The following is a 24,674-nucleotide window of genomic DNA, read 5'->3' as shown; positions in this document are numbered from 1 at the left end:
ACAGGATTGGTATTTGTGATAGGATTTATGTTAATAATTAGAGGACTTTTGCTCTTTAATGTAAATGGAGCTTAAATAAAAAGGTTAAAAGGCAAGTCTCTTTTAAGAATATAGGTATTTTTTTTACAAATATAGGTATGTTGTCAAGGCAAATATATACACCCCCCTCTTCTTGGGCAAATGTCACCAAATTGTCTTTTAATATTCATTGTGCATCTGTCAACTACTCACTGAATTTGTTTCTCTTCTGCTTTTAGCAATGTTGCAAGCATTCTTGTGCTGCACATATGATATATGATACAAATGGATATTTTAATCATTTTAGGTTTTCTCATTTTACCTACCAAAGAATAAGAAATACCTACCAAAGAAATTTGGATCCAAACAGGTCTTTGTTAATAAAATAAATACTGCTTTGCACAATCTGCTAAGAAGAAACAGACTTGAAAACATAAACAAATAAAACCCTGAGACACATACTAGGAAAAAAGAATAAAATCATACATTTGAAAAAAGAATAAAATTATATATTTGAATCTTTTGCATACTTCAACAGAGTATTGAAAGCAGTCTCTTAAATGGTTCCTTGCTTGTGTTTCTGTAAATGTGATGTCTTAAAGGGGGAAACAGTTTACATCCAACCAGGAGTTTGGTTTCCTCGTAATAAATCTCATGTGACTTTGATACATTTCCTTGAAATACTTAGCACTTACGTGTGTATCTTTTTCCAGCTGTGGTTGTGTAAATGTTTAGATATTTCAGTCACTCATGTTTATATTTTATCTTCCAACCGGGCAGTTGTTGAAGGAATCCTTCCCTGTCCTTCTCCCTGATGCTGGCCTTGCCTAAAGTCAGTTGTGTTATATTCCCAAGGTTCTACCAGGATTCTTGCCAAGGACAGCTGATATTATCATCCTGGTGCCTTGTGAAAGCCTCACTCCATCAGCCCCTTTCTTCTTTGTAACTTTTTAGTTTCCTACGTAGAATGTAGTTGAAACCTTGAAGTTGGTTTTGCCAAGTGTAATATAAACCTTATTACATAAAAAATACCCAAATTAGCATAACTAAAATGATAGTTGTCAGGTGGTGGTTTATAGGAACTCACAAATTATGATTGAAGAAAGGTTTTTTTATGAATAGTGAGTCAAGAATATAAAGAGAGGTGTGTGACGAAGTGGAGAGCGGTACCACTTTTAAGGAGAAAGATTACAGTCACCAGGGCTCTTTCCTCTACACTCTTCTGTGATTGATATATGTTCTTCTCTACTTGTTCTTGGTGTAACTCCCTCAGAGTCCTCCTTTGAGAAAGTGAGTCACAGTCATTGATACAAGTTAGGTGACTTTTCCCTCAAAGTGTGTTAGTGGAAAAACCGGGGATCAGTGATACTTAATTTTAATTGTGCAAACAGTACATACGAGTTGAGGTTCTAAGATATTAAAAACTGATACTATAGGATATTTACTCAAAAATGCAAACTCATTTTTAGAGAAGATCACACAGTACAAGGAAAGCTTTATATCCCCTTTTATTTATCATGAAGGTCTTCACTGAGTTAAGTGCCTATGAAATCACATGATTTACAGTTAGATATTCTTGAATGCATTGGAAGAACAAAATTAGATGCATCAGGTTTAACTGCTTCTTGCTATTTTTATTATCTACATTTTAAAAATAAGTAATCGGTGGGGAGAGTATAGCACACTGGTGGAGTGTGTGCTTAGCTTGCACAAGGTCCTGGTTTCAATCCCCAGTACTTCCATTAAAAAATAATAATAGGTAAATCAATAAGTAAACCTAATTACCTCCCCCTTCAAAAATAAAATAAAAATAAAGTAAATAAATCTATTTTAAAAATCTGATTAGAAAAAGTAAGCATCAAACTAACAAAAAATAAACTTGAAAATGAAACAAAAAAATAAGTAATCAAAATGAACAACTTCTAATGTTGGAAACAAGAATGAACAAAAGCATGTTTCTTAATGGAGTTTAAATTAATCCTAGCAGTACTTATGGAATATTTGGAAAGAGCAAAGATTACGAATTTGACTAGGATTGAATCCCACCACTGCCACCTTTCAGCTGACTGACAGCCAAGAGTCTCAGTTCCCCTCAGATGGATACCAGATATAACAACATTCACCTCATAAAGATGTTGTTGTGATAAAGGCAATAATTAATAATTGTTTTCTTTTAAATTCCTCTTCCTCTTGCTTAGACATGATAATAAAGGATAACTTATAGTTTTTATGAAGATGATGATTACCATTTATGATTGTTATTATTGAGGTTAAGCAATTACTTGTCATAAATATCCCTCGGGAATCAGAAAGTTCCTTTCGTGAAGGTTATACATTAGAAATGTGAGATTTCTATGTTTTTTCTTATTATTTCCAAAAGTTTTGGCTCTACAGTCAGTTAAGTCTTTCGTTTACTCACCCTATTCATTCTCTCCAGATTACTGTATGCTGACAGAGTATATTTTCTTTTGAAGCATGTTCCTCAGAAGCAAAATTCAAAGTGGGATGTCCTATAAAAAGAAAAATACAGAGAGTTCAGTGACTAAATAAGTTTGAGAAATGCTGCATATTTTACCTTTCTTCTAGTGCACATAATGTGAATTAGCAAAATTAAAGACCCTGAGAACCACAACTCTTTTTTTGAGCTAACAATCTGAGAAGAGAGTGTTCCACGTAGCATTTTGAAAATTCAGCCTTTAATAGAATAGAGAGCATTTTTATTGCTGAAACTCTTTTACTGAATGCTGCTGTACAAACATCATGGTGAAAACTTGGGCCTGAGTCTCTACTCCCAAAAGTCCTGCTGGGACTGTAGGTTAGGGATGGAGAGAGTCTCGTGCTCCATTGTACTTGAGCAGAGCCTGGGTGATCTCCAGGTTCTGTAATTGGCCGTTACTTCCTCTGTATACTCTCTTTGGACAGTTTTATTCTTTCCCAGAGTTTCAGTCTCCAACTTGATTCTCGTCTCTGGATCCAGCTGAGATTTTTTTCCTGAGGTCATACTTGGATATTTAATTGGCAACTTGTCATCTTCATTTGGAGATTCTGGAAACATCCCAAACTCTCCACGTCTCATGCTGAATACATCACTTCTGTCCTTTCTCTCACCACATCCCATTCTTTTACTCTTGACCTTCACTGGGACTACGCTTACCCATTGCTCAGATCAGAAACTGGGAATCTCTCTACACTCTGCTTCTCTCCCATCCTGTGCATTTTTCATTTCCATCTCCCATAGTGCCAGTGAGTGGATTCTGTGGATATTATAACTATTTCTAGATTCTTCTGTCAACTGAAAAAAAATGCATAACCTAAAAGTTGAGCATATGTTTTATACAGTGGACTTTCTGAGGACTCAAGCCTGGGAGGTGGCCTCTGATATCACTCTAAGGGACTACTCCCAAGAGATAGGGGAGGAGCCAGGATATCTAGGAGTTTTTGTAACAAGGGCTAGGTAGTCGGAACATCAAAAGATTATTGTTAAAGAAAGCCAGATATTTTGAGTTAAGAAATTTAGTACTTTTCTACGTATGGGGAGGTACAAAAGTCTGGGTTCATTGAAATCATTTTTTTGATATACACCTAGCTATCTAGGCTCACTATCCTCTTCTCTCACATCCTGAATCCCTTCAGGGTGCACTGCTGTGGGTGGCAGCGGAGGCTGGGCTCCCTGCTTGTCTCCATCCTGAATTCCCTCTGCTCACTGTTCAGGGTGGCAGTAGTAGCTGATGACTCAATGGCCACACCATCCTTTGTTTACTGCTATGGCTGGCAATGGCAACATTTTTCATTCACACATCTATCTTCTCTTCTGCCTATCAATATCCAAGTTTAAGCTTTCAGAATTTATTGTTTCAAGAATGTAAATGCGTTCTAACTATTCCTTTCCCAGCTTAGCCTGCTACAGTCTAATTTCAGACTACCAATTTTGAGCTCCTTAAAGCCAAACTTACAAGCAATTCCTTGCTTAAAAATATACTAATGTTCTTGTTGCCTTCAGATAGGTTCCAGAACTTTGGCTTGATGTACAAAGCCCATCACATTATGGCTTCTTCAGGCACATGCTTCCTAATCTCTGACATCCCCCTTATACTGAGGCCATTCTCACTTACCTATAGGTCCCACAAGTGTACCATATTCTTTTGTAGCTGTGCCTCTGAGTGAAATCATCTTTCTTTCCCTCCTGACTCATTTTTCAAGACTCACCTCAGGTTTCATGTGTCAGCATGCCTTCTCTGTCTGCCTTTCTCCAGCAGTCTTAAGTGCCCTTTCTTTGTATTCTCATAGCAACGTATGCATCCTTGTTTCCCATGTGAATATAAATGAAATTTACTTAAATTAAATACATATTACCTCAGCAGTTGATCCTCATTAGCATCCACCTTTCATAATTACAGCTGGAATAATGGCCAGTAATATATTATAATGCTTTATTTTCTAAAGTTCTACAGCACTCATAATTGAGTAATCTGAAATCCAATTTAAATTTCATTTGACTTCAGTATAGCCTTTGCAAAAGACCATGAGTTTCCAAGTAATTTTTTCCCTAGTTGCTGGTTTATTTCATCCTTTTTTAGAGCCTGGTTTCACTTAGAGGATTTATAGTATGCTGTATACCATGCCCTGAACTAAAGCTATTTCTCAATATTTCTGATTATAAAACTGTTACTTGACATTTCAAATTATATATATTTTTTTGTTTCATGGTGGATATAAGCAAGTCATAGACCTTTTAGTCTCATCACTCTTTTATGATTTCATTAAGAAAAAATACTAATTACAGTAGTTACAAGTTAGAAATATAGATAAACTCTATGCAGAACTTACTGCCTAATAAAGGTTAAAGTATGCATGTACAGTTACAATTAAAAATAATCTTGTAAAGTGTCTTTATAGTATGCATGATTTTTAAGCTTCAGATCATTCCACTCAAACAGGGTCTTGCTATTAGCACTGTATTCATTTTTTAATTTACTCAACACATTTTTATTATCTCTAGTGTGCTCAAGCATCAGAGAAACAACCATGAGCAAAATCAGACCCATAGATCTTACAGAGTAATGGGAAAGACAAGACAATATTCAGAACATCAAATAAATTTAAATTATAATTCTGATCATTTTGCCAAGAGTAGTTTTTTACCCTTGCTTAAGGGAGTATTTACGTTTTGCTGTAAAGATCAGGGATGGTAGAGATTTAAAAGACTGGGTATAAACTAGGGTGAGACCATTTTGGGCCCAGACCCTGTGACAGGCACAGGCCTGAGGCAGGAGGAAGCCTAATATATTTGTGAAACTAACAGAAGACTAGGGTGAAGAAAGCAGAGAAAGGAGTGGGACAGAAAGTCTGGAGAGCTGGACAGGGTAATGAACACACTGACTGTTGCAGGTCTTGTTAAGGATTTCATCTTAAGAGCAATGAGTTTATTTTAAGAGCCAGATTGTATTTGCATTTCAAAGCTTTCATTTGGCTGCACTGAAGTGAAGCTATTTAAAAGCTATCCTAAATCCTGGTGGGAACCTAGAGTAGTTTGATCTGGGATGGTAGCAGGCTGCAGAGATTGAGATGAGTAGATTCATTTGAGAAATTTGGGAGAGGATTAAGGGATAGAAAGAGAGGTGTCAAGGAAGACTGGTTTCTACTTTTCATTATTCATTGAGAGTAGAACATTAGATGGGAACAAGGTTTAAGGTTTGGTTGTTGAATCTGGGAACTCTCTAAGATTTTTACATATTAAATCTGTTCATGGCAACCCTAAGGTAGGAATATCAAAACTATGAAACTGGATCCTTGTTTTAGAGATTATAATCTTGTTGGAAAAAAATAAGGTACAGACAAAATATTTGTGACACACACACTCAAGATTTCACTTATAAAGTAATAATACATAAGGTCTAGAATGTAGAAAAAAGGGAAAACTATCCTTTTCCATTTAATATTATATTTAATTACTTAAACTCAATTATTTAACATCTTTGAAGTCTACTAAAATGTTAACATAATTATTGGAGACTAATGGGCTTAATTTATCAATTAAGGGGACAATATATTTTATATACTTTTTTATTATTTAAAAAGATATGAAAGTCTATATAAAGAATGGTTTCATCATATATATTTCAACATAAATGTTCACTGGTGTATAGCATATGTTTTGTTAAAGTGTTGATTGATGTTAGTTAAAAAGGGATTCCGGGAAGCCATGCCATTATTTGTAGTTGTCAACAATTCTGTAACACATTCCTCTGCAGAAACAGGCACGGACATAGTACAGACAGACAGGGTGATGGGTTCTGAAAGAATCTGTGGACAAGGGATTTGGAGAACAGACAGGATTTGTACAGGCGAAATTTTAGCAAGAGCACTTTCTAAGTGGACGGTCGAAAGGATTCAGGAATGAGAAGTTATAGTCAAGGTGGACACCAGAAGGATTAGGAAGAGGAAGTCAATATTATGCAGTGTTTAGATAGTAGTGTTGATGCCCGGGCTTTTGAAATGAGACTTAATTGTTTTCAAGTGATGATTTGAAGATATTTTATCAATTCTTCTGCAGGCTCCCGTCTTCGTCAGGAAGATTTTCCACCTCGCATTGTTGAACACCCTTCAGACCTAATTGTCTCAAAAGGAGAACCTGCAACTTTGAACTGCAAAGCCGAAGGCCGCCCCACACCCACCATTGAATGGTACAAAGGCGGGGAGAGAGTGGAGACAGACAAAGATGACCCTCGCTCACACCGAATGTTGCTGCCAAGTGGATCTTTATTTTTCTTACGTATAGTGCATGGACGGAAAAGTAGGCCTGATGAAGGGGTCTATGTCTGTGTAGCAAGGAATTATCTCGGAGAGGCTGTGAGTCACAATGCATCGCTGGAGGTAGCTAGTAAGTAAAATGGATTTTCTGTGTTTGGGGGAGGGGCGGACCAAGTGGGATCATTTGCCTTGATCGTGGTAATGAAACATTAAGCCTGCATCACAGGCTTTCCTTGAGGAAAATCTCTACATTTGCATGTGAATATAATCTACTATTTGTTTGAATTTTCTACCGTTTCTCATCTGAGCTGGTTATTCAAGCTAAATTGGGATTTATACATAGTGGCTGAACTGTTTTACTTTTGGAGCTGTTTTCTGTTGACCATTCTCACTGAAAAGGATTTACTCTTCTCCTTTGTTCCTTTTAAATATGGTGAATTTAAGTATGTTTATATAAAAAGTACAGTGTAGGATTTTTTCATGTGTCTTCATGAAGAGAAATACTTTCAACTGGTAATGTAAGGTATGGTTTTAAACTGTTTCTAATTCTTAGAAATATATTACACTTTTACTAAAGCTATAGCCAGAGAAGTGTATGATTATGCCTCATACTTTATTATCATGGCTACTGTAGTGCACCCTGGGAGGAAAACATGTGGATGGAATCTGCAGGGGGTTCATGGTTCACTTTATTTATACAAATACCAAAGGCTGCTCATTTGACATTACATCAAAAAGGATTTGGTTGACTAATGATTAAATGGTTACATCTAGAGTCTAGATGTGTATTGTATTTGAATTAGAATTAGGCTTTTTTTTAATTTTCAGTAAGCATTCAAGAGGTAACCAGAAAATTTTGTTCCTTTGAAAGAATCCTGCTTCATATATGTATGTATGACAGGAATTGACACTTGTATAAAAATTGGAGAAAAAAATGAAATTTAGATCTAATTCACTATTAGTTTAACTATCTGTAATTTTATATGAAATTGTGTACAAAACTATATAGATATTTATATATAATGTTTTCCAGGTTGATTGATATTTTAATATAATTTATACATTTCAAAATTTTAGTTATAAAATCAGTTTTCATAATATCTAACATTGTCTCCAATATTCAACTAGAACATAAATACATAGAACCACAGATAATTATAAAATTATAGACACAAAAAGGAATTTAGAGAAGGATTATTCCAACTTAATCATATTATTAATGTGAAATCTGCCCTAGAGAATTTAGATGATTTGATCTTACTCACAGAACCATGTGGTACTTAAGTTGAGACAAAATGCCAAAGATAGTCCGATATGGGTATAAAATTTAATTAGATAGAATAAAAAATTAAAGTAACCATTTAAAACTAGGTCAGAACTAGCAATTCACATTTTAAGAACATTTACGTGAAACCCAAGTTTATATTTCTCTATTTATAGTTACCTGATAATTAACTTATTGTACTTTTTCATATTGCTTTGATTCTCAACGAAGGTCTTAGAACTAAACCAGTGAGATGTATAAAAGCTATCATCACAACAGAAAGCTATTTTTCTTTTTCTTTTTTAAGCTCAACTTTAAATGTGGCACAAAGAAAGGAATTTTAACGGTTCAATTTGTTTATAAGAAGAAGTATATGTTTTGATAAAGTCATCTTTCAAAGTTATGATATTAACACCTTTCTAACACTTGGCACCTCTATATTTAAGAATAGTTCTTTCCTGTGAAGATAAATGTAAGTTAATGTTTGAGAACAAATGTAGAGAATCAAGAAAGATGATGTAGATAACCTAGGCCAACTCCTGTATGTAGTATGTAAGAAACTGAACACCAGGAGGGGAAAACAGTGATTGTTTATTCTCCGGAATTATAATTCTTTAATATAAATGAGTGTGTACCAACAGAAATATCAAAGATCATCTTACCTTTCTGTGTTATTTTCTACTCTATTTACATTTTTATCATTGTCAAACTATTTTTTTTTAAGTTTATAGACTTGAATGGAGGATCTAAATGCTTACCATATAGATTTTCCTTTTCAGAATACCTCTACTTTTACCTCAGGTGATCAAGATATCCTTAGTGCATTGGGATTTAGAGACCTGTTTTTTTCTAATCTGGCTTTTGTGCAGACATTTTAAAAGACACTCTTAGTTTCCAGTTAAGTTCTTTCCCTAAGTTAGACATTCCATTACCTTGAGGGTGCATTATGGGAAAAGCTTTTGCAATCTTAGTTAACAAATACATGATCATGAAATTGAAACCAGACATAAGATCATTATATAACTTTTATCAGTAAAATATTCAAATATATGGTTCCTTAATGCATAGTTCACAAATTTTAATGGGATATTCCTCACATATTCCAAAATTCAACTTCCAGAGAAAAAAGTATTAAAATTTATTGAATAACAAGATACTCTAGAAAACACTTTAAGATTGTATTCAATAACAGTTTATATACTTGAGAAGGAAGAAGCATATAGATACTGTACATTTATCAAATATAATTTGATATTAAAAGGAGAGTTAGGTAATAAGATCCTTATTAGTGATAATAATTATTTGAAACTATAAAAAAAGTTTGAATACTGTTTGCTTCCAATAATTTTATAATAGTTAAATTGTAAAAATTGAAATCATGTTTTTGTTTAGATAAATTGTATTTATTTGGTCGCATAAGTTATATGGGAAAAATTAAGTACTCTGCAGTTAAAATAGTTTTTGTGTTTAAAAAATTTGTGGTTCAGAGCACTTCAAATAGATATGTAGTATTTAATTCACGTGTATTTCACATATTTATTTTAGCCAATGGTTACTGCTCATTCAGCATTTTAAAATATGTTTGCATCCTAAAATCAAAACTAGCCTTTTGTATGTTACATAAATAATTGGAGGGGAAGGAGGGCAGGGAAATATGGGTCATATTTGTTATAGGTTAAATCTGTGAAGTGCTTTTATAGTTTGGTTTTATTATTTCCTGGAGAATATTACTACATATTTCCTTAGTTTAGGTACCAGAAGTTCAATAAGAACTGTTCTTATTCTTCCCAAAGGCTCAGACACAGGAAGACAAAGATTGCATCTAATTTCTTAGTGACGCTATAGCTCAAAGTAATAGCATTAACAAAAATGTCTTGAGGCAAAATGGGTTTCAGAACACAGTTGTTGGTAATACTTTAAAAAACATTTATCTGTGTTTTATTTGCCTTTAAACCAAGTTTTACAGCTGTAACAACAACTAGATCTCTTGGTTCCTAACAATTGTCAATCTCTCAAACACTGGGAAAAAAATATGGACTGTGAAAAAACCTTTGCTTCTATATAGAAATGACAATATTCTTGTCTTCTGTGTTTTAATGTTCATTTAAATTTAAGTAATGCATCAAGAGGATTGCATTTATTGGTTATCTTTAAGATTATTTATTTTCATTTTTATTTGAATTTGAATTATAAACAAGATAGACCTAGTGAAAAGCATTGGCCAACCTTTTGGTACTAATCCTTGCCATGTGGTAAGAGTGGTATTCTTGGTCTTGAAAACTCAGTTTTGATGCAATAAAATTTATTTCACACAATTATTAAGTCTAAGAATTGAAATGCTAAGAAATATGTAGTAGTCCTTATACTTAAAGTTTCCACCTTGAATTTTTAGAAGTTTACCTCTGTAAAGGAAAAGAATTTTTAATCACAGATGCATTTTTAAATTTTGTTAATTATTATTTTTCTTTGCAAACCGAAAATAATATATTTTGATAGGGACTTTAATTTGAAAATTTAGAAGATACTGTTGTTTCAAAGATTTATGAAAACTCACTGTTTATCTAACTCAGTTTCAAACCTAGCTTTCTAAAATGATCTTATAAATAGTATTTCCTTGTTTGTTTTGTGTTAGCGCTATTCTAGAGTTTACTAAACGTTTAGAAAAAAGTATTTTATGGGTTCATTATATCCATATTACCAGTTATTAAATATAGAACTTCATTTTATGCCTGGTACAAATTGATAACAGTTCTTTGACACGACTTACATTTAATAAGTAATCTGATCTTGGGTAATTGCACTGAATTTTAGGGAAAATTATTTTGAACCTTGACCACACTTTCGATTGTAGAACATGGCTCTCTAAGTCATCTGCTAAGCAGTGCACAGTCAGCATATGGCTATTTCTTTCCTGTGTAAGCTGTTTTCTCCTGAGGAAGTGAAATTCCCTTCTGACTAGGCAGACATCTGCTGGCTGTCTTAGCAGCAAACCAGAGAACTATCTTTCCAGGAAAAAAAAAAGTCCAATTAATCAGAGATTAAGTCTTTCCAGATTTTATTAACTGGGCTGCTTTTTAATAGTGATTACTTTGAGGTAGAATGTTTATATTTTGAAGTAATATTTCCCACTGAAGTAATGTTTTTCCATTGCTCTCAATATATTATGATCTTTTGTTGTCCTTGTTATTAAACAATTCTCCTTAAAGTGATTTAGTGTGTTCAGTTGACTTCTTAGGAAAACTTTTATTGTTTTTCCTCCAACTCACTTGACTGCTGTATATTAATCTTTAGCAAATACGTGGAAAGATCTTAAAGTGGGGACATGCTATGCATTTTCTTTCCTTTACTCCCAATCTCAGGTTAAGGAATATGATTATTAAGCTTTCAGAGATCATTTTTAAATAACTTAAAAGTTGTGCTTTATTTCTAAATACAGAACTAATATATGTTCACTATAGAACATACACAGTCTTTTAAAATACATACATGTTCTTGTAATCTCATTACCCAGAGTTAACCACTGTTGAAATTTGGGTGGATATCTTAACATCACTGTATGTTCTCTAGGGAAAACTATTTACTATTCAATTAATATTCAGTTCTTTCTTAGGTGGCCAAAAAGAGAATTGGCTATGTTAGAACACATAACTATGTCATAAAGACTAAATGGAAGAGTTTAGCTCTAGATTGGATGCCACAAAATATCCTCCATCTCCTGTATTATGTTACTACATACATCATCCTGGACCAGATTCAATCAAGTGATCTTGGGGTTAAAGTTTACATACTCCCTTACCAGTCTCATGAGCCACTCCTTCTATTTTCTCAAAAAGTAGATGGTGTTCATACATGCTGAAAAGTACTAAGATAATTACTTCAACACTACTTGATGCTGAGATATAAAGTCCCTTGGGGTTTCCAGGAAATCAATTCAGTATTTAGTTATTTATGGGAAATTCTTGGCAGTGTCTCTTCATATCAACAATACTGACTTTATAAAACAATAAAATAACAAGGTAGATCTGGTTATCTCTTAAATCTTGTCATCATATCATTCTTCCTTTTAATCCTCCTAACTTACTTATGATTTAAATGCTAGACATCGTTCCCACATACACAAAGTTGAAGATGATTTGTATTTATTTTAAAATGTGGTTCAATGACAAGTTGATCTAATAAAACATGCCTAAACATTCTTAGTATAATTAATTTAAATTAATACAAAATAAATTAACTTAAACTTGTCATTAATTACCAATTTAAAAATTTTTTTGTCAGGTTAGGCAAAATGTTTTGTTGAATGTTTTGAGGGTCATAAAAGTTCTTTGATCTCTTGTTACACAATGTGGGCATTAAACGTGCTGTTTTTAAAAAGTCAAGCATTAAATAAAAACATGAAGAATAAGAAAATATAGACTGTCCCCCTAAAATTGGTATTTTTTCCTAGATAACTCTTTGCAGGCATTCTGCTTAGTTCTAGCCGTTCAGTGGTGAACAAAAAAGGAAACATTTTCTGCCTTCATGGGAATTACCATAAAGGGATGTGATGACAGAAAATAAGTAACTAACCATACAAATAACTTTATGTTTAAAATGGTGGTAAGTACGAGGAAGGATTGAAGTTAAGCTGAGAGCTGAAATACATGTGGCAAGAGACAGTGTTAGTTTGAAACAGGTGTATAATGGAGATGAAGAGAAAAACGAATATTAGACTTGGAGATTGAAGAGTTGGTTAAATTTTGGAGGGTGAAACAGTAGAAGTTGAAATTTTGCAAGAAATACAATTATTGGTGATGGCTAAGTCAAGGTCAAGGCTATGAACCATGCAAGTCATAGAACTGAGAGTTCGGATTAGCTTATGTTAGCTTTGATGGTTGACAGTTGTTCAGTTTGCTGCAGTCCCTCACAGTCCCAAGATACGGCACCTTCCTCTGTTCCCTCAGCCTGGAATGTTCTTGTTTTCCTGTTCCACTGGTCCCTCTCCTAAGAACTACCTCCTCTGGAGCCATATGTGACTAAGTGTCCAGCACCATTCCTGGCCCATTGTAAGTGATATGATCTAACATGTAACTTGGAAATGTTTTATCCCACGTGTGAGGAACATCATAAATGATCAGAATGCCACTTCAAGGACCAATCTAATTTCTACACAACTTCTCTGTAAAGGCAAGTAGTTCCCATGACCTCAAACACTCATTTGAAGGCACAGCACTTAGAATGGAGTCTTGGTACTATTTCACTGGGGTTTTTTCTTTCTTTCAAGGTTTTGGAATATTTAATTAGCTCCTCTGGGAATAACGTAACTTGGGAAATTTAGTTGACTTCCAGTAGTACCAGTAGCCAAAAGAACTTTTTTAAGCTCTGATACATGTGGAACTGGCTCTCTAAGTGTAGTGAGCCCCTCAGAGTAACATCAGCCTGTGCCTATGATTGTAAAGACTGGCTGATAGAAAACAGAGGCATTTAAACCTCCTGACTGATAAGGAAACAGTTAATATTCACAGTACCTGAAGGGGTTTCCTGAAGTTCCCTTAAGAAAGTTTACATATGCAAAACAGGACTTAAACATTTTTACTTTCTCTTTGTCTTTCTGGATAGGGGGAAAAAGTGAAAAAATTAGTATTCTGGAAAGTAGAATTATTTGCATTCTTATACTTTGCCAGTAATCTGTATATTATCTGTAAAGCTATTATAGTATAGTAGATTTATAGTTAATGAAGCAAATTTGACAGGAAATTAAAGAAAAATTGCCACGTAGTAATTAAAAAAAAATTGGGAGGAAGTAGGTAATTAGGCTTATTTATTTTTAGAGGAGGTACTGGGGATTGAACCCAGGACCCTGTGCATGCTAGGCATGTGTTCTAGCGCTTGAGCTATGTCCTTCCCCTGCAACATAGTAATGTTTTAAATTTCTTATTGCAATCTTAGGCTTTGATCTATGGTTGATAAAATTTTTTTTTTCAAAAGCTTAGTTAAAATAAGATGTAAAAACCAATGAAAATCTAGATGCTGCAATAATTAGGCACGATATGGATAAGAAAGAGAGGAAACTCACTTGGATGGTACTGTGTCCAGCCACGTGTGGGGGAGGCAAACTCGGATGTGGGAAGGACTAGGTCTACTACAGCCTTTAGGATCCTACTCAAAATACGGTCCATGGACCAGCAGCATTGGCATCAGCTGGTAGCAAGTTAGAGATGTAGGGCCCCACTGTGGGACCGCCTGAATCAGACCCTGTATTTAAACAGTATTTTAAGGTGACTTCATATGCAAATTCAAGTTTGAGAAGTGCTGGTATACACTGTGCTAATCTGGCGTTCACAGACCCATGCTCGTCCCTGAAGCCCGAAACTTCTTTTGGGAATGTGACCCCAATGTGGTTGGTTTTTAAAAAGAGAATCAGGGGAGACATGATTTCAGGTGGATTATTCTGGGTTTCTAAACCAGTAAGGAGTGGAGGCCAGGGAAAGCTGGCGGGGTAAGAGACTGGTAGAGACAGCGTTCAGGGGCAGAAATGGAGAGAGAGAAAAACATAGAAAGAAAAGCACAAGAGGGACACAGAGGGAAACAAAGTCAGAGTAACAGAGAAAGAGACTCAAAAAGAAGGAGGGGGGTGGGTGTGGGAGAGAGAGCGCGCAGGTGGGCATGTGTGAGCCGGTGGGGGTAGCGTGGGGGCGGGGCGGGTACTGATATGATAGGGTTAAGTTTGGAAGAGCAGAGAAATACATTTGTCTGAATGAATAAGGGGAAAAAATATTTCCTATGTATGAATATTTACAGATAGTGGAATGTTAAGCAGAGAAGATACTCAAACTTTTTTTAATATCCATACCATTGTATATCAAGGAAATTAATAGGTGAAATGTGTCATAGGTATCTTTAAGTAAATTAATGGAAGGCTGTATTCACTTAGAATAACCCAAAAGTGAAATGCTAGAGTCTTTATTTAATGTTACATTTTCTAGAATGCGAACTATTAAAAAAAAAAAAAAAACTAGGTTTTATTAATAAGAGCAGAACTGTGCTGGAAGGGTCACTGGGAAATCGTTTAATATATCCTTCTGATTTTTAGTTTAAATTACCTGAAGATCATTTGTTGTATTAAATGAGGTTCAGAATAAAAGATTTTCTAGCCTCCACCATCAACATTCCTTATGTTCATCAGCATATGTTAACACAAAGTTATTACCTCAGTTTACCTAAATTCTATTCTACAGCTTGTCTTCCTTTCATTTTATATGCTGATAACAGAAGAGCAGTTTTAAAACTATAGCAGCTCATATGTTTGAGGATCGTTATTAAGTGGGACCTAATTTTTAATAAAGTACATCTGATGTTTAATTTAGGTTTCTGAGTATAATAAAACAGTTTCTAATCTCAGTCTCTTAGGACCCAACATGGAAATTGTAGCTTTAGTAACATTTTAAGTTATGTCGTATTTAACCTAAGGTTTAAATTGAAGTTTTAATAGCATGTATGACATTTTACACTTGTCAAAAGAAATAAAAGTTTATGACCAAGTTATTTAGTATGTCTGAATGGGGACATTTTTAATCTTATCCAGTGAATGATGGAGTAAAACTTAGAATAAAAGCAAGAGAGTTAAAAAGAAAGCGGGAAAGGACACCCCTCCACAAAGGATTTATATTCAGTCTCAATCTCTTCCTTTCCATCACTCTGTATCTCTTCACTACATAATACTGTACTTTCTCTAGATTGAGTCACATTAAGTTACCCTTTGATTAGATTCCTATCTCAGTCAGACACTAGAAAATGGATTAGGAGACTGTGTTTGATGTAGGACATTGATGGCACTTCGATCATATAATCCAGCACTTGTCATAACTAACCCAAGTGACTTCCCTTAGTTCTAAAATGGATGTGTAGAGCAGGTTGCAACCTTGTTGAATCTTGCTTAAGGGAATTCGTGGAAAATATGATTACAGCATGCTTTCCTTTGGGACCACCTCAAGAAAGAAAGCAACAGTGAGCCAAAATGTCACAGGAGAGGAGGAAATGTTGTGTGGCCAGTAGACTGAGATCTGTTGACAGTTCCTTTTTCCTCCACTTTTCTCATCTTTTGCCTAAATCACCACAATCTAGAACTTGCATGAGCTCAGAATTCTGTGGTTAGACTCTGAAACATTGGTAGACAATAAAGGCAGTTTCTTAGCCCCTTTCTTTTTCTTTCATTCTTTTTAGAAAGTAATTACCACTTAGGTCTCTGTATAGTTTCCCATGAAATAGGTTCTTTCTGGACTATGTTGGTTGTCATTCTTCAATCTCCTTCAAAAGATTGATCATCAACTGCAGGTGAGTAACAATACATTTCTTATAACCTATTCCAAGAGGAGTTTGTGTTCTTTTAACACAAGGGGCTCTCTTAAACCATTAACTGGATGGCTCTTATCCAAAGAGTGTGTTAATGGAAACTTCGTAGTTAGATATGATTAATTCTGTCATTAAGTTAACACAAATTTTGTTCTCAGCAAACTCAATAAATGTTTATTTAGCATAGCTCTCTGGCCTTGGTGAAGTAACTTAGCCTCTCCATGTTTTCATTCTCACCTGTAAAATAGGGAAATTGTTCCACTTACCTTATACAGATTTGGGAAGGATTAAGTAAGTGAGCATGCATCATGTGCTTAGAGCTGTGCCTGGCCAACAGCGAGCGCTGTGTGAATGGCAGTGATTGTTCCATGTGCTATTTACTGTGCTAGGCACATTATGAGGTTGACTTCTTCCATTCCTGTGGTCCCAAAGACTGTATCTCTTTATTTCAGGAAGGGGGATGCTGAAAATCTAACGCCATATATGGTTACATTTAGAAAACGCTTGCTGTTCCCAGAGGCAGTCATCTTCTATACACAAATGTATTTAAAATCCACAAAAATGTTTGTGAATAGATAGGTATTTTTCATATATCAGTACATGGTATGTCTTTGATGGCCTACTTTCGAGGATTTGTAAAGCAATTGTTATTGACCTAGTTAGTATTTCAATATTTGATTGTGGTCTCTCAAAATATGTTCCAGTGAATTGTTTCTATGAGCTGTTAAAAAAAATAATCTGGAAAATACATCTTTAAACAAATCTCTTTTCTATAAGACTTCAGAGCTTTCAAAGTATTAGCGAATGGTATGAAACACAAGTAGGAGATCGAAATTATTGTGATTCCCCCACTTAAATGAACTGTCCAAATATTATTTTCAGAAATAAATTTTTGATGCACGTTAATATTTGGTACTTTGTGGGAGGACACACAGTTTCAAAAGTGTCTGTGTATCAAATTCAGCTGTGTGGTTATCTTCTTGGTTCCTTTGTTTTAAGATCATAAGAGTAAGAATACGATATATAATTGTTTTCATTTTGTGTCCAGGTAGGTTTTCTTCTACATCAGCATGTTGAAGGCCATAACAGGGATCCATTCAACATTCCAAACATAGGCAATTTAAATATGGTACTTTATCAAAACTTTGCAAAGAGATGCTTAGCGCAGTGTGTGGCCTTACCCTTCTCTCTCAGTAATATCCTGTTACTCTTAATAGCCTTGACCTCAGCTTTCTAAACTTTGTCTTCTATTATGGGTATAATTTACCTCTTGCAGACATTTGACACAGCTGACCTTCTTTGTGAAATATCCTCTTCACCAGAATTTCATGGCACCCAGCTAGATCGAGATTGCATCCTACTGCGTGTAACCAAAGTCAGACAAATTAGCCGAATGGGTTTAAATTTGAGTCTGGAGAAAGGCTGTATGAAGTATAAGGACTCCAAGAAGCCATTAGGAACCAGCCTCCTTTGATTTTTCTGCTCTGCCAACCTTAGAATGTGACTTTCTTTCTTATGGTTGCAAGGTGACTGCTGCACCTCTCAGTGTCACCTCTCTGTGCTGTCCTTGAGGGAGGAATGTAAAAAATCATCAGCCTATTTTTTTTCCAGATAAAGAATAAATTTCCTGGAAGTCTTGCCCACTAGAATTCGATGACATCTTGTTGGCTTGAACTGTTACATGGCCACCCTTACTGTCAAAGTTTTCTGGAGAGATGTGTTTTTGACTGGCCCATCTCTTCTCCAAACAAAATTTTGTCTTTTGTTGGACGGAAGAACAAAGAATGGGTATTTACTAGGCAAGTAGCAAGGTCTGCCACACAGATGCTATTGTTTCCTCTTCTTTATCTGGCTTTTTTTTGGCTTGTAGCTGAAATGTTTAGGCTCCAGGAGAATTTTGCTCTATGGCCTATTCTGGATGACTACACCTACCTCCTTGGATTTAGTTGTCAAAGTTGTCCTGATTCACTCTTTGTTCTATTCTCTCTAGCCTAGACTTTGCACTCATCTCTGTTTGGAGGTCTTGGTTGTGCCTCCAGCTTAAAGGTCCAGACTGAGACTTATCTTCCTTTCCATCCCTGTCTTTCCCCTTTCCTCTTTTATTTCCCAGCTATGAAAATGGTACTGCCATCTCACCAGCCCACCAGACCGGAAGCCGGAGATCTATTCCTTCCCCCTTTCTTTCCACCTGTTCATATCAGTTGATCATCTAGTCTTGCTGATTTTTTTTTTTTCCTGAATGGCTGGAGAGTCTTCCCACTTATTTCCATCCCCCTTGCTGTTTCTCTAATTAGTATCACCATCATGTCGCACTCAGATGACTGTAATACTTATTCACAAGTAAAAATCTGATCTGTCCCTCTTGATTGCTCACTCAGAGATTCACAATTGCTCCTAAAAATCTGAACTCAAAAGGACTTGCAAGGATTTGTGTGATCCGGGCAGTGCAGCCTAGGATTTACGCTCTCTACCCCCATTCCTTTGATCTAGAAAAAGCTATTTATTGCTTCAGAGCTCAGCAGAGTCATCGCTTCCACCAAGTCTCCTTTTCTGTATATCCGACTCCTCCCCCCAAGGTTAACCTTCCCCATGCCTCCCTATATTCCTTGATCACAGCATGTAAGTCTTGTATTGTAAGTAAATGTTTACTTACCTGCAACAAGGTCCTACTGTATAGCCCAGGGAACTATTTTCAATGCTTTGTAATAGCCTATAATGGAAAACAATATGAAAAGGAATATATATGTATATATGTATATACACATATGTATATACATATATATATAAACATGTATAACTGAATCACTATGCTGTACACCAGAAATTAACAGAAAATTACACAGTGGCTATACTTTAATTAAAAAAAAGTTTACTTGTCTGTATTTCCCATTTAATTAAAAACATTTTTGTGTTTGGGGGGGAGGCAATTAGGTTTGCTTGTTTGTTGATTGATTGATTGATTGATTGATTGATTGATTTAAAATGGAGGTACTGGGGATTGAACCCTACTTAATTTTAAGCACTTGTGTTGTATAACTTGTAGTACCTAACACAGGTATTAAAGGGTGTGTTATTACCGAATTTCTGTCAGTAAAAATTTCTGTATAATGATCTCCTCCAATCGAAAACAATAGAAGAAAAGTTTTATTTCTTATATTTAAAGGTGCTGATGTACAATTTAGCATTTTGTTTCCCTAATAGAAATGAGAGATTGCACAAATTATCAAATTATCTGTATTTTTTGTATGTGTGCCTGGAACAAATTTACCTTGAAACAACTGTAATGATAAGTCAAGTCTATGATTGCGTATCTCAGCAAACTTTTCTGAAAAGAACTTCAAGTAGAGCATTAATTTATTTAACATCATATTCTGATCATTATCTCAGACTATAAATTTAATATGCTATAAATAGAATGAAGAATAAGTTTTTAGAATTTATACTGAATAGAAGACATTATGCATGGATATTCAAAAGAAATATGTATGGATATACATCAATAGAAAAGGCATCATTTCCCCCCAAAATTATTAGATAACCTCACATTAAGATTTACAGTTAAATGGATAGTATAAAATTTTATCCCAGTGTTTGTTGTAGTAATCCAACATTATGTTGCTTGAACATCAGTTAAAAGGCATGACCACACAGGATTTTTCCAAAAAATAGATAATTCAGATTTTTCTCTTATAGTGTTAAATTTAAAAATTAATAGAATTAAAAATGTTTACTATAAAATTTTAATATTAATTTTAAAAGTATAAATATTTCATATAAATATAAATAAACATGTTAAATAAATAGACTTTTAAGTATTAAAAAATTTTAAAACACTCTGCTTTTTGCCTAAAGTAAAACATAAAATCTGAGACACTGGAAAGAGATAGTCTTTGACATTGGTAACTACTTTTGACCAAAGCCTTTTCTAAGCTACAACAGTTAGTGATACTAAGGGGAGGGAGGAAAGAATGTTAATTTGAGTGAAGTGGTTCCAATTTTAAGGGGGTTTTATTGAAGCCAGAAAGGATACACACATGCAGACACACACACATAAGTAAATCAAGGAAATCTTTTTATATGCTGTTATGGATTCAGTTAAAGTTCCTCTTTGTTTCTTAATGTTTTAAAGAATGTCAGATTCAAATTTTCTTTAGATTTTAAAAATTGTGGTTGAAACATATGACTTACTTATGAAATTTTGGATAGGAAAAATATGAACAAAGGAAATCTCCTCTCTCTACCCTTGCCCTGAAATGCTACAATTACTGTGATAATTAGCTCAATGCTATTATGGATTTTTTTTCTTGTAAATAATTTATACTTCAGTTTGCCTTCATCCTGTAAGACAGCAGTGCCTGAAATTGATTTGGTATAATTGTACCTTTGATTAATATTTAATTTGAAATTATTTTACAGATTCAAGTTTAGATGTAACTGTGTCACATTTTAAGATGTTAAGTATATACTTGAGTATATGAGTGTACATGTTTTTATAATCACTCACTGTTTTATTATCCAAAGCCACCATTTCTTCAGATCTATAAAGTAATTTTGTTATATATATAAAAATATATATTATGTATATAACATGTATATTATATACAGTATATATAATATATATTTCTTTTTTTGGCTTACTAACAGAATTGATTAAATTTAGACATTCCTCCATTGCCCCCTGACTTCAGGTCGTATTTCTATAATATTACATGTAGAACATGTAGCTGTTATAAATGAAAATATTTGCCAATTTGAAGTTACTAAAATATAAGCCATTAATTCCATGGGTAAAATCTCTGATTCAAGGGACTATTTTCCATCACTTAGCTCACACATCTGAGGAACTTGGGCAATTAGTTCACAGTGAAACCTTTGAGCTACTGATAGTCATGTAGGCGACAGGACAAAGGACTTCCCAGAGGGATATATTTCTTAGGTGCTTGAGTTGATGAGTGGGAGAGGTGGCTTGAGAAAGGATTGACTTCTTCTGCAACAGGATTATCATCAGTCACTTTCTCTTCTTCCCAACCCCAGTATCTTTTCTCCCTTAATAGGCTTTTGATTTTTTTTTAAACTTTTTTTAATAGAGTTATAGTCATTTAAAAATTTTGTGTCAAATTCCAGTGTAGAGCACAATTTTTCAGTTATACATGAACATACATATATTCATTGTCACATTTTTTTTCTTTGTAAGCTACCACAAGATCTTGTATATATTTCCCTGTGCTATACAGTATAATCTTGTTTATCTATTCTACATATGCCTGTCAGTATCTACAAATTTTGAACTCCCAGTCTATCCCTTTCCACCTCCTCTGCCTTGGCAACCACAAGTTTGTATTCTATGTCTATGAGTCTGTTTCTGTTTTGTATTTATGTTCTTCTTCTTTTTTTTTTTTTTTTTTAGATTCCACATATGAATGATCTCATATGGTATTTTTCTTTCTCTTTCTGGCTTACTTCACTTAGAATGACATTCTCCAGAAACATCCATCTTGCTGCAAATGGCGTTATGTTGTCAGTTTTTCTGGCTGAATAGTATTCCATTGTGTAAATATACCACGTCTTCTTTATCATCTGTTGATTTTATACAAAAGAGGAGGCTACTTTAGAGTAGGATTACACACATCTCTAAAAGCTTGTTCTACAGTTCAGCTCAAGTTTCTGAAATCTATTGGAAACTTACAGTTCCATGTACAGCCCCTGAGGAAGGGGGATCTTAATTAGTTCTTTTCCATTTTAGCAGTAAATGACTCAAAAACAACCCAAACAAACAAAAACACAAAAGATGGCTGGGATCATTTGATTAATGATATGTAATTGTTTACCGGTAATTTCCTTTCCTGCAGTATCAACTCCACAAGCACAAGGACCTTATCACTCTGGATTACTGCTGACCTAGAACAGTACCTGGCACTGAAACAGTCTTCCACAATGTCTCGTGTATGAATGTTCTGTTAGCTTAATGCTTGGAATTGATTTTCTGGGGCTTTTCTAAGGACCTGATAATGCCTCTTAACCTCTGTGGCTTAATTTTCTTACCTGCAAATAGGCAATGCTGTATACTATCTTATGTAATAATTGCATAATTGGTAACTATTGGAAAGTAATTTGGAATGGTCAGAGATAGGCATTGTACAGATGAGAGATGGCTGTCTTTATTAAGAAATCAATGATATCTTTAGAACTTCTGATATTTCTTGTACTCTTGCAAAACAGTACAGTCTTAGTACCTGAAAGAAAGTCACACAGCAGTTGTATAAAAATAGAGGGAGGAAGGGAAAGCCAGAAGGAGAGGGCTTTAAATTTAGCTCTAACTACCATGTCTATGATCTTTTCTTTTATGCTTTTCTATGGTATTTTCTTTAAAATTATGCTTTTTCCTAAGAATTTGTGCATTTTAGTTGATGTTTTTCAGGTTCATAGTCTGGTGATAGGGTTGTATGTCTAGGGCAAATTGATGAGTGAGTATAGGCCATGATCGTATGTGGCAGGGTTGAAATCTGCTTCCAGGAGGTACATTTCTCCATGATTTTCCCAGACATTTCTGCTTGGTGATGTGGGGGTGGGGAAGCAGTAAAGAGATTATTTTTTGGTCTTTGTGGTCTTTATTTTGGGAGGAAAACTTTAACCTTAGTTTTGGATTCCGTTGTCATAGTCTTTATTCTGTTGACTAGCCTTACAAGTCTTTAATCCATGGAAATCTACTCCACTTTTTATATATTTAATTCACTATATGGTTAAAGCTGTTTTCTGTTCTTTTATATGTGCTATATCTTTTCTTTACATTACAGTTGTTTGACAGATTTAGTTGTCTATGCCAGATTTTGTTCCCTGTTTAAAGTGTGTTTCGGTGCCAGTGAACTGTTAGAAATTTTGTGTGCGAACATACCCATTTGTATTCTGCCACTTATAATCTTTTTCTTTATATCTTTGTACCTTCCTAAAATCCTGACTTTTTAAAAGGAGGGCTTATTTTGAGAACAAAATCATGTTATTTCAAAGATATTACATTTGGGACATTTATTGTCCCGCAGAGAATCTCTCATTTCAGGATGACTTGTATTGCACTCAATGTTTACAAAACTGTTCATTTATCTGACATAAGGGGCTAATCAAACTGTTTAAGTACATTCCTGGCTGTTTGGAAGCTTTTAAAGCACCAGATAGAGAGTCCTTAGCTATGGAAATTGTGTTTGTATGTATGGAACATCGTCACTGAAATTCTGAACAGAACCAAAGGAAGAAGAATATCGAATTTTAATATTCACCCTAAAATATTAATTTATTCCTATTTTATATTTAACTTAGTGGAATAAGTTGGCCCTTAGTAAAACATTCTTATAGAGTACAGTCTAAGTTTTTTCAAGTTGAGGAAGAAGTTGAGGTGTAAGGCCATGTCAATTGTAATAATAACCAACGCTTCTCTGTGGTTATTATGTGCCAGGCTCTTTATTAATTTATTTAATCCTCACAAAAACTCAATAAAGTATGTATTATTATTATCCTCACTTTTTAGATGATGAAATTGAGGTCCAGGTAGTTTAAATAACTTTGTTCATGCTCGTAATCCCTATGTTATTTTGCCTCTAATACTTAATGAGACTCCTTAATCATGAGGGATGCTTAATCATGAATGTGAAACATAAGGCAAATTCATTTTGTACATGAGACAATTACTGTCTCAAAATAATGCCAAAGCGTGATATATATTATTTCCTTTGGGAAAATAATTGCTAATATGGCTACCAATAAGTTCAAATTTCTTCTACACCCAATTTTGAACTTATATTTTTATATTTGTTTTTTTAATCTGCAGTCAATCATAGAGAAGAAACTGTAAAGTGTGAATATTGTTTTACATGCAATTCCTTTTAACATATGAAACTCTTACATTTTTATACTGCCTCAGTCAGTTGGTTCAGTTGACCTATATATTTTGCATGTAAGATTGAGCTGTGGCTTTGGTATCTATGCATTATTGATAAGTCAAACTACCCCAGGATTTGTACACTCAAAAGTTAAAAAAAAATAGAATCCCTCAATAAAATTCGAGATGGGAGAAAAAGAGAGGTAAATTGATAGTTTGTGTTTGTTATTTTTACCTTTATTGTCCTTTAATAAGCCCAGGAAAGTTAACCTGTATCAGCTTGCCTTCTTCAACTTATTCTGTGATATAAAGACAGAATACCTTTTTGATAAAGAAACCATTACTTAGTATGACCCCTTAAAAAAACATGACCAGTATGTCCAAGAGAAATCAATCTTCTGACTTGGCTAGGTAATCTTTTAAACCTAGATATTGATAAGG

The 24,674-nt window shown here is 34.3% G+C and overlaps 1 protein-coding gene across 11 annotated transcripts in view; it reads left to right on the top strand.

The window, feature by feature from the left end:
- ROBO1 (roundabout guidance receptor 1) overlaps window positions 1-24,674 on the top strand; it is a 1,015,952-nt gene that overhangs the window by 703,726 nt on the left and 287,552 nt on the right. For all 11 annotated transcript variants that reach the window (XM_032489632.1, XM_032489650.1, XM_032489636.1 and 8 more), the window contains one exon: window positions 6,572-6,898. In XM_032489632.1, coding sequence (XP_032345523.1) covers window positions 6,572-6,898 — 327 coding nt within the window. The remainder of the gene's footprint in view (window positions 1-6,571; window positions 6,899-24,674) is intronic.

This window comes from Camelus ferus, chromosome 1 (genome assembly GCF_009834535.1).
Source record: "Camelus ferus isolate YT-003-E chromosome 1, BCGSAC_Cfer_1.0, whole genome shotgun sequence".
Lineage (NCBI taxonomy): Eukaryota > Metazoa > Chordata > Mammalia > Artiodactyla > Camelidae > Camelus > Camelus ferus.
The sequence above is the reverse complement of the archived record's forward strand: the minus strand, read 5'-3'. Positions and strand labels throughout refer to the sequence as shown.